Source organism: Theobroma cacao, chromosome 6, assembly GCF_053813885.1.
Source record: "Theobroma cacao isolate CCN51 chromosome 6, ASM5381388v1, whole genome shotgun sequence".
NCBI lineage: Eukaryota > Viridiplantae > Streptophyta > Magnoliopsida > Malvales > Malvaceae > Theobroma > Theobroma cacao.
In genome coordinates, this window is record NC_142644.1 from 1,220,883 (window position 1) to 1,232,129 (window position 11,247).

The 11,247-nt window shown below is 32.2% G+C and overlaps 1 protein-coding gene across 1 annotated transcript; it reads right to left on the minus strand.

The window, feature by feature from the left end:
• Window positions 1–1,451: 1,451 nt before the first annotated feature.
• Window positions 1,452–11,044, minus strand: LOC108662404 (uncharacterized). The gene is made up of 5 exons (XM_088807296.1): window positions 10,545–11,044; window positions 9,519–10,476; window positions 9,082–9,323; window positions 1,709–1,790; window positions 1,452–1,586 (listed from the first exon to the last, which is right to left on the minus strand). Exons 1-5 carry the CDS (start codon window positions 11,042–11,044, stop codon window positions 1,452–1,454), a joined length of 1,917 nt encoding a protein of 638 aa, XP_088663422.1.
• Between the last annotated feature and the right edge of the window lie 203 nt (window positions 11,045–11,247).

An 11,247-nucleotide genomic window follows, 5' to 3' on the forward strand; every position in this document is an offset into this window, starting at 1 on the left:
TAAAATCAGATTGTACACCATGAGTATTGTGGGAGGGTCAAAATATATGTAGTGTTATTTGTTGAAAGGGTAGTATCATTATTTATAAAATTGAATATAAAAAGGGGTGGTCAGTTGTCAAATAACGCAAGAGAGTGTGCATGTGTGTTTGTCTTACTCACCTGGAAAATTTTACAGCCCCCAACAAGTGGTGATGCAGAGTGGAAACCGCTTTGATGCTTCCAGAGCCAACCCGCCTTTGACTGAAAGCAATGAAACGTTTAAGTAGTAATATCAAATCAAATAAGTAGGAACACAATGTAGCATCGTATTACTCTTAAGTCCTGATCAATTGATAAAAAAATATTAATAAAAATAAAACAAAAAAAGATATACAAAATTACCCCCAGGAGCTGGTGAAGGAATGCTGGACCCTCCTTTGATGCTTTCTAAGTAGCCAATGTGCCTTGAATGGGAACAATGAAAGAGACTCATAAATTTATAGCAGTGAAGAAAAGTTCTTTTAAAGGCATGAAGGAAGGAATGATACGAAAACAACAAAATTGAAAGAAAGCAATCATAAAGATGGATTGCGCTCCTTGGTTTAGATGCCTCCACATCTAATTCTGTCCTTCCTTCAAGCAATTGTCTATTAGATTCTCATTAATTACAAACAGGAGTGGTAAAATTGAAAATAGAAATAAACACATATTCATACTTTATGTGCAGCCAACCAGTTCCAGCCCGAAGAATTTTGAATGCTGCTTGTTTAATTTTCTACCGAGCTAAGTAACACGAAACACCCAAAGGGATCTTAAACATTTTCGGTTCTATTATAGATATCTTCAAACATTTGATTCCCTTCTCCATTTGATCCAAACAAAGATGATCTTTGTCGTCCATGAAGCAGAAGAGTCTTAAATTAAACAAGGATGATCTTTGTCAAAAGCTTAGGAGAGAATCCTAATAATTATTTTCACAAAGAAAATTATCTCTAAATAATTAAAATAATGTAGATAAATAAAAATAAATGTGGTAAACCAAATTGTGAATAATTCACATATTGCATCATGATGCATATATATTTCTTTTCATCATATGGAAGCTAACTGGTGATGGAATTTTAAAGAATTTGTAAGCAAAAACTTTCTTGAAAATTTCTAAATGAAAAAATTTTCTAAAATTTTATCAAAATTATGAAAAAATTTAGATTTCTTTCTAATATCAAGGATTTTCATTTACCCATGAGATGAAAGTAGACCTATCAATGGATTAGGCGGTTCACCAACTTGCGAGCTTAGCTTGAATCGAGCAAAGTCTTAGACAAGATTTCTTGATCTGAGCCCAGTCCATGATATTATTATGTTATAAAATAAGAGTCCTTAGGCCGTACTTATTCAACAATTAGGGACACTTTTGGCATTCTCAAGAAGAAAACCGAGAGCCTCCGATCGAACACTAGCCAATTGATCTTAACATTCATAAGATGACAACTTTTTAATATCAGGAGCAACAATGGAAGGATGGTTAACAGAGTGGCCTTTTTTCATTTTCCCAACACCCTTAACCACATCAGCATAAGTTTTGTGCTGATGCGAGGCCTCAAACTTAGAGCAATTTTGAAAACAGTCAAAAGACATCAAATTCCCAGTAAGAGCAGTCCTATTGTCGATGCTAACCAATTTTATATACATATATATATATATATATATATTTATAATCCACTCACCTGGAAGATGCAGCACCTCAGAAGTGGTGAAGCAGAGTGGAAACTGCTTTGATGCATGCTTCCTGAGCCAATGCGCATTTGACTGAAAGCAATGAAACTTTTAAAGAGAGGTCTTGATCAATTGATAAAAAAATTATTAATAAAAATAATATATAAAAGATATAGTATTTAATTTTTACTGAAGGGTAGTATTATTATTTTTATAATGTCATTTAAGAAACAAAAAGAGGTGGTCAAGGATCTAAACTTTTCTTTAGTTTAATGAAGAAAGGAAAAAAAAAAGAAAGAAATCTCACCCCCAAGAGCTGGTGAAGGAATGCTGGAGCCTCCTTTGATGCTTTCTAAGCAGCCAATGAGCCTTGAATGAAAACAATTAAAGAGACTCATAAATTTATAGCACTGTAGAAAAGTTCTTTTAAAGGCATGAAGCAAGGAATGTCCTTGAAATGAAAAGAAAAGAACAAAATTAAAAGCAAGTAGTCATAAAGATTGATTCTAGACCTTGGTTTTGTATAATCTACAAGGACAAGTAATACATAGTTTCGTCTCATGAAATATGAGTTTAAAGGAATATATCAAGGCTTATGGTGCAGAAAGTGCATGTAAAATATTATTAATTACTCTTATTTTGTTAATTAGTGTTCTAATTAATTAAGAACAATTACTAAAATGTTGTTTTTTACATTTTAAAATAAAAACTTATTTTATTTTAAATGCACTAATTGATTAATTGATAGATTGATGATTTAGGATATATTGAATGAAAATATTACTTTTAAAAATAACCTTACAAGTAATCTTTGCAATGCATATCATATGCATCCACATGTAATTCTATTTTTCCTCGGAGCATCTTTAATTACGAGTGCGTATGCATCCACATCTAATGCCATTCTTCCTTCAAGCAATTGTCTATTAGATTCTCAAGGGAGAAGACAAACCTATTTCATCAACAAATTCAAAGAAGAAACAAACAGGAGTGGGAAAATTTTATTACATGGGAATTTCGTTATTTTTCCAAATTGTCAGAGGCCTTACAACTCTGAGAGGTACAATTTCCAGACCAATTAACTTGGTCCAAGACTCGTGTCTTGGAGTTATGGTGGGCAATGGGAAATCAAGCTCCCTTTGGAATGAAAAGTGGATTGATGACACTCGAAATGAAAGCTTATTGACTGTGGTCACAAGTGAATCAATGGAATTTTTAGAAAACGTTTGTAAGTATCAAGTTTTCTAAATTTTTTTAAGTGAAAATAATTATGAGTTTTGTCAATAGCTTTGGAGAGAATCCTAATATTTATTTTCACAAAGAAAATTATCTCAAAATAATTATTATCTTTTTAAGTTGAAAGAATCTCTCAAGGGTAATAAAAACTATATGATTTGATCATCTATTATTTCTTTTGGTTAAAATAAGATAATTTTATTAATATAAAAAAATCGATACAATTACTAATATCCCAATTAAATAATTATAATGATATAGATAAATAAATGTGGTGTACGATATCGTGAATAATTCGCAAATTGCATCATGATGCATATTTGTTTTCATCATACGAAAGCCAACCAATGATGGATGTTTAAAGAAATTGTAGCTGAAAACTTTCTTGAAAATTTCAAGATCTGAAAATTTTCTAGAATTTCATCAAAATTATTTAAAGTTTAGATTTCTTTCCAATATCAGGGGTTTCATTTAGTCAACAGATAAAAGTGTCATTGGTTTATTTCAAGAGATAATTTTAAGGAAATAAAATAAACTAGTCGCTTAAAATTCTAGAATAATGACAAAAAGTCAAAAAAAAATAATAAAGAATAGAATTGAGAAAAATAAAAAAAACATTATGAAAAAAAAGAAAAAATAGGTTAAAATCAAAGTCCTTTTTTACAAAATATTCAACGAATCCAATAATGGAGCTTCTTCAAGGTAATAAGAAAATAAATTATTTTGTAACATTAATTTAGAACTGTTGAGAAAAAAATTAATTTAAAACTTGATGGCATATTTCATGGGGTAAAATTCAAAAAACTCTCTCAAAATACTTCAAAAAGAAATTTTTGGTCCCTTTTATTTCAAAATAATGTTTTCGGTCCCTTGATTGTTAACACAACAATTAAAAAAATTATTCTCAATACTACATATATATTTTAGAACACAAGAAAAAAAAAACTTTCTGCAACAAGTAAATTATAAAGAATTTGGATTCCATTTGATAAATGATGGAAGCTCAAGTATTTATATTTATTTTCAAAACATAACACTTCTATTATTTTTAATTTTTCGATTTTTGTCTTATTCAAAATGATTGACAACAAGTTCTTTATATAAACTTGCAAGTATCTCTTCCCAAAGACATAACCCTTTCATTAGAACACCTTTTGTTTAGATATCTCTACATTTTGCAAGACATAATCCTTGATAAAAGTATTGTTTCAATAATTACCTTATGAAAGGACAATCATTCATACCATAAGAAATAATTTTTGAACTACAATATGAAAAGATAACATTTCGTATCCAAACTCTTAAGGTGTGGTGTTTTTCAATTGTCTCAACTTTTGGATTTAAAGGTATTTTTTCAATATGTTACTTTTCTAAGAGATATAACCATTCACATTAAAAACCCATTTATAATCTAATAGTTACATTATATGACATAATCTTTTATTTTGAAAATACACTAACATTTTATATCAATAAATATTTCTTTGATTCAAATTTGACGCGTAATATATAATTAGGTGTCAATATTTGAATGAAATGATTAACCAAAAAGGCCAAAAATAATTTTTTTGAAAGACGTAAAATATCCTTTCTTGGGCACTTGTAGATGGTAAAAGCTCTGATCGTGGAATTGCCCACTGATGCCAGAATGTGCCATAAGAAGGCAAACGTGAGTGAGCAGTTGTCCGCCTTTGGCAAGTTCACTACCATGCTCTTTTTATTCACAATGAGCTGCAGCATATGTCAGTAGTTCCACCCACACTTCATTCATCATCTCCCACTTTTCATTGCATCTCCAATTGCCTTGGTTCAGGGGTTTTAAATTTTGCAATTGTTTTGCAAGCATGCACCCCTTGGATGGAACAACGAATTTGGATTGAGCATTTTCCAATTTTTTAATGAGAAAATTGTGAGAAATAACTTTCCTCATAAGCCCAATTCAAAAATATCATTTTTATAATTTTAACTATTTTTGGTTAATTTTTGACATGACTTGATAATAATACATTTTAAATAATTTCAGACAAATTAAAATGATTTCAGTTTTCTCTATCCCACAATCCAGACAAAACTTTTAAAATTAAATTTCAGTTTCTCTTTCTGGTCAAATACTGTTTATCTCACCATCCAAAGCGCAGAGATGACTTCAACCTCTATTTTATTTTGTTTTATTTTTTTGGATGGTGGATCTTAGGGTTCTCAAGGGCGATGAACTGCGATTTTGCTCTTTGCAGACAGCGATTTTGCTCAAGGAGAAGGAACAGCTAAAGCATGTTTGATGGGTTTTATTATGGTTCACGATTTTGTTGTGTCTGGGATTAGGATAATTGTTAAGCATGTTTGCTAAGGATTTTGATTTTTTTTATGAGATTTTGATTTTTTTATGGGATTTTGAGTTGAAATTATATTTTGTAAATGAGGTATATTTTGTTTTTGTATAAGGGGAGTGAGCAAGGCCCTCCTGATAGGGCTATATGTTGTCTTGCTTTGGAGGGTTATGGAGTTTTGTAACCTATCTTTTATGAAATGCATAATTTCATGGCTTAGCAAAAAAAAAAGTATGTGTTTTAGGTTCTTGGGTTTATTGGTTTATTCATAGAATCTCAAAGTTGAGGAGTTGAAATTTATTAAAATGGTTTTTAAGTATTGCGAGACTAGTTTTTAGGTATTACGTGACTTAATCATTGTGTGACTAGTTTTTAGACATTACGTGATTGGTTTTAGGCATTACGTGACTAGTTTTTAGACATTACGTGATTGATTTTTAAGCAATATCTAAGTCACACAATGCCTTACTAACTAGTCACGCAATGCTTTATTAACAAGTCACGCCATGCCTATCAACTAGTCACGCAATACCATATCAACCAATCACACAATACTTAAAAACTAGTCATACAATACCCAAAGTCAGTCACGCAATACTTAAAAACTAGTTATACAATGCCCAAAAATCACAAATACTACTGAATTTCATTCAACAAGATCGACAACTTCAAACGACACACCATATTCCATTTAAAAACATAATTATCGAATATGCCTATTTGACAAAGAATGCTCAAAATGTTCAAAGTTTTTCTTCATATATCAAAAATCACTCCAAAATACTTAAAAATACTCAAAACACTCAAAAGTTTTCTTCGTGTATCAAAAACTACTCCAAAATGCTCAAAATGCTTAAACATTTTTCTTTCTGGTAAAAAATACTCCAGAAATGAATAGTCTGGCAAGAAAAACTCAAAGAATATGAGTTGGTTTGAGGCGCAGACCTAAATATACTTGACCCGTTAATAGGTTTCAGATTGAGATGCGAAACCAAATAACTGGGTCAGTTTCATTAAGGGTAATTTTATCCAAATTTTAATTCTTTTGGCTAAAAACAGTTAAAATTATGAGGAGACCTATTGTCAGAAACACTTTATGCATGAGGCCTATTTGAAAAAAGAACCCTTTTTCAATTATATTGCTTCTTTTTAAATCATCACTGCCCCTTTGAAGCAACTCTTGGCAAGCTTTTTCTATTTGTATGTGTTTCTTTCCTTCCAAAAAACAGATGAGCTCCTCACATGCTTTTTTGTATCTTATATAACCAATCCCTTTGGGCATCATATTTGGACACATGACACCAAGGTAAAGTTGTTAGGATTCGACCTCATACTCAAACATGAAAATAATTAATAAATTAAAATTATAATGCAGCGAAAAAATAAAATAATATTTAATCAGAGAAACAGTCGAATCCTACAAGATTAATGTTTGTGTTTTTCATGTAACTTTCAATTTGATTATGAACACTCGTAAGTTTAAAAGTTACATACCTTACTCTAGATATCATAATCAATAGCCAATTAAATCAAAATCCTTACTTCTTCATCTTTAGGATTTGTCAAATCTTTAGCCACCCAAGTGTTTGACCTCTAACAGTAATCCACACAGTGACTAAATAAGACTTTCTCTAAGGTATGATTTTTACTTCTACTAGCAAGTTTTGTTTCTAAAATAAAAAGATCAAAAATTCTTGCCGAATCTTATTTTTTTCAAACAAAGAAAACTATTTTTTTTCTTTTCTTATTTTATGAAACGACTGAGAAGTAGTTTAAGGCTTAGAGTTTTTTTTTTAGTTTACTAATATAACATGTTTATATAGCCAAACTAATTTGTAACCCTAAATACAACAATTGTATTTTAATTTAATTAAGTCTCTGAGAACTTAATTAATTTTTTACTTTATTTTGGTCTGTTTCAATTAAGTCCAACTTAATTAATTATCCTTATTTAATCTCAATCATGTCACTTAATGTGTGTGACCCATTAGACTTCTAACATGTTGGCAATAAATATAAATTATAATCAAATATCAATTTGATAATTAATTTATATTTATAGATTATGAGTGGCATCTAGCAATACATCATGACCACCAAAATATTAGAGAGTCAATTAAAGAATTTGACAAAGCCCTTCAGTGATAAGCCTCTCAGTGTAATACGGTCCTTTCATCAAATATCCCGAATATGTCATTAAGTGTGGCTCGGTGTCTACTTATGACATTCAATATTAGTTCTCATAATTCATGACTAACCTTATAAATTTAGAAAACTAACTTTCCTCAAATTCATCATGCTTTGGCCAAAGACTTTATACAAGTTAATCAAGAATTGAGAACAAGTGAGATACATCCCCTCATATCACTTGGGGTGATGAATCCTCTCTTGACCACTCATTCACTTTCGCATGCTTCATGGCATACCCAAACATACCCTATTTAGGCATCTGGTCACCTCCAAACCCGTAAGGGTGAAATCAAAGTATGTTATTCCCCATACAAAATGACTTGGTGTCTCAAGTCTAAGAACTAGTTGCATGACTATCACATGAGAACATTTTCCATAGGCACTTGAGTTAAATACCAAATGAAGTTCTCATAGCAGGTCATATTCAGTGAACTTGTTCTTTAACAAGCACCTACACGTTATCCTCCAGTATCCCATATATTTCAATCTATGAGATCAATTGTTTACTTTCCAAGTAAGGAGGCTTAACATGTACTAGTCTTTGAACATTGTCAATGCCTTGTCTTGACAATACAATGACCAAGAACAATTTTAAGAACATAGCTTTGATGCATAGTGATCTCATAATTGTAACAACTTTACAATTCTCTTGCAAGGCCTTTATTTTCCATGGGCTTCATCCAATTAGTACTTAATAACTCTTTATTATTGCACTAACATGAAGGAAAACCTCTATCACATATAATTATGTGATTAAATATGCATTAAATGACAGTATATATTCCTTGATCAATCCAATTGGCTCAAAGGCATATACCAACAAAAACATGTACTCTAATAGGCATCTGCTGATTTTGCTGTAGTCAATGACTCTCGATTTCTAAATATCATCATGGTAACAGAGTTGGGTAGCAATGTGCCTAAGAAGAATGCTTTCGTCAAATTCTACATCAATTGTGCTCCATTTAAGAAGCTCAAGGCACTTCATTTCATCAAGCACACAATCACCTTTGTAATTCAATATTTTGACAGAAAGAGGTATGCTTGTCTTTTGCCACTTGCAAATAGCTTTGTAACCTGAATTTGACGGTATCAACAATGCAGTTAAAAAGATCATCAACATCCCCAACTTTCTTTAAAAATTTATAGGTGAGAAAAATTTCTAAAATTTTATCAAAATTATTGAAAGTTTAGATTTCTTTCCAATATCAGGGGTTTTCATGTACCCAAGAGATAAAAGTGTCAAATGTTTATTTCAAGAGATAATTTTAAGGAAACAAAATAAAATAGTTTCTTAAAATTCTAGGATTATAACAAAAAGTCAAAAAAATAGTGATAAAGAATAAAAATAAAAAATTGAATGATTTTGAAAATATATAAATAACCAAACCCATTGAATATTTAATTTTCCAATGGTTTGCAGAACAGCACCTTACATCTTTGCCAAGGAAGGAGGAACTATGGTGTAAGAAATGGTAAACTGAAATAGATTGTTTTTTTAATAGAAATGTGCTCAAATTAAAATACTTTTATTTTAAATATATGAATGTGATGAAATTACAGTGAAAAATTAAAAAAAATGCTTAAAGATAATATAAATTGATTATATACAATTAATATATCTTATCCACCTATAAAGTTTCCAAGTTTTTCTTTTGGAGGGTTTGACACTAGGGAGTTGGAGAAAGTAAAAGCTCTTATCTTGGAATTGTCCACTAATGCCAAAATGTGCCATAAGAAGGCAAACATGAGTAAGTAGTTGTCCGCCACTAGCGAGATGTTGAGCATGCTCTTTCCATCCACAATGACCTGCGGCATATGTCAGTAGTTCCACCCACACTTTATTCATCATATCCCACTTTTCTTTGCGTGCCTGGTTCGGAGGTTTTAAATTTTGCAATTGTTTCGCAGGAATGCACCCTTTGGAGAGAATAACGGGCTTGATTCAAGCGACATTCAATTTTTCCATTATGTTGTTTCCTTGCAAAATATTAGTGCCCCTTTCAAGCAACTCTTTGCAGGCTTCTTCCATTTGCATGTCTCTCTTTCTTCCAAAAAAATCGATCACCTCCTCACAGGCTTTTTTGTACCTTATATAACCAAACCCTTTGGGTAGCATATTTGGACACATGACAACAAGGTAAAGCATGTACTCCGATAGGCATCTGCTGATTTTGCTGCATGCATTGAGACTACTGAAACCCTGAGTCCGATTATCATCATGGTAACAGAGTTGGGTAGCAATGTGCCAAAGAAGAATGCTTTCGTCAAATTCTACATCAGTTGTGCTCCATTTAAGCTCATCAAGCACACATTCACCTCTATAATTCAATACTTTCTTGCATAATTCAGCATTAGAAAAATCTTCAGGTTTTTGAAGTCTATTACCTAGTTGATCAAAGATGAGGCATTTTAGATCGTCATCTATCCCTTGCTGCCACTCCACATTCCGATGCTTCTCTAATTTTTCATAGATTCCAAGTAACTGTCCAACTTTAATGCACTTGGTTCCCTCCTTTTTGAGGCAAAACTTCATAAGGTTGTACCTGGCTATGCTTCTAGACCACCTCTTATCCCTTGTCATTCGTTTTAAAGAAAAACATGTTTCTTGCCCAACTAGCGAAAGCTTTGTCCAGTCAGAGCAAGTAAGCATGAACAGCGCATAAACCTCAAGAACAACAGCTCCAACTAGCAAGAAGTAAGTTACGGAAATGTCGACCGGAAAGTGTTTGTGCTCATCGATGATGATTGAGAAGGTAACCAATGCAGAAACAGAGGCCAAACAAGTAATGCAGCGGAGAAAGATTCCAAAACATGAGTGGACTAGCGTTGCTTTGGTGTAGAGCAAATCATATAAAAGTCCTAGCTCAAATTCTACCAATTGAAAGGCCTCGTCTGGTTTCAAGCAGCGAATCATATTGTTGCAAAGGTGTCCCTGCTTTCGATCAAGGATAAAGTCTGCAAATAAGACTTTCAGCCTCTTGAAAAAGAAATCAACTCGAAGTAGGAAGGTGCCATCAACTGGGCTTGTTACAGAATTTTCAACGTCGTTGTCCTTAGTTAAAGCTGTTTCTGAGAATAAGGAGGTTCTAGCTTGGTGCTTGAGGACATGAGCACGTAAGTCCTTTCTCCATACTTGATAATTCCTGCAGTGAACACTGGCATGGCTATAGAAAAGAAGGTGGTGTCACTGTCGAACGAAGACCTCAATAAAATATAAATTGCAACTCCTGTTTGAAAAACAAGACCAAGAAAATGCCTTAGCCATAACTCATTGTCTTCTAGAGAGTAAGCAGTAATAGTATCTGGGCCACCAAGGTGCAAGAGGAGGAACAGAGCCCAAAATGACTGGAGTGGGTGCTTTATCGGAATATTATTTCCCAAGGACCTGGCAATAACACCCAATGCAACAGTTGCCACCCAATCTGCTGACATGTATGTAGACCAAACAAGGACCTTGACCCATGTACTTGCCGTACTCTTTCTTTTGGAACCAAATGCAACGAGTATTACTTGTAATGAGAGGCTGAGTAAAACCAGTACTCGTATCTCCCATCCATGCCAAAGTTTTAGCAGTGTTTCAACAATAGTCATTGCCGGTCTTTTGTTTGCCTAAAACAAGAAATAACTATACATATATAATTAACTTCATGTTTGGACATCCCAAAAAGCAAACATAGGAAGATGGACAAAGAAAAATAGAGAAAAAGGCATTAACTTTTCAAATTTCTTTATTATTCTAAACTCCTTAATGTATTTTTTGTTATCAATTTCTTAATTTGGTAGCTTGTTTATAG

What these genes read in the sequence shown, in the direction of transcription:
- LOC108662404 (XM_088807296.1), bottom strand. Translation starts at nt 11,044, where the DNA reads ATGACTATTGTTGAAACACTGCTAAAACTTTGGCATGGATGGGAGATA. An exon ending in CTCATGTCCTCAAGCACCAA is followed by an intron (nt 10,477 to 10,544) that starts GCTAGAACCTCC and finishes TTCTGTAACAAG; the next exon opens with CCCAGTTGATGGCACCTTCC. An exon ending in ACAAAAAAGCCTGTGAGGAG is followed by an intron (nt 9,324 to 9,518) that starts GTGATCGATTTT and finishes CCTCCGAACCAG; the next exon opens with GCACGCAAAGAAAAGTGGGA.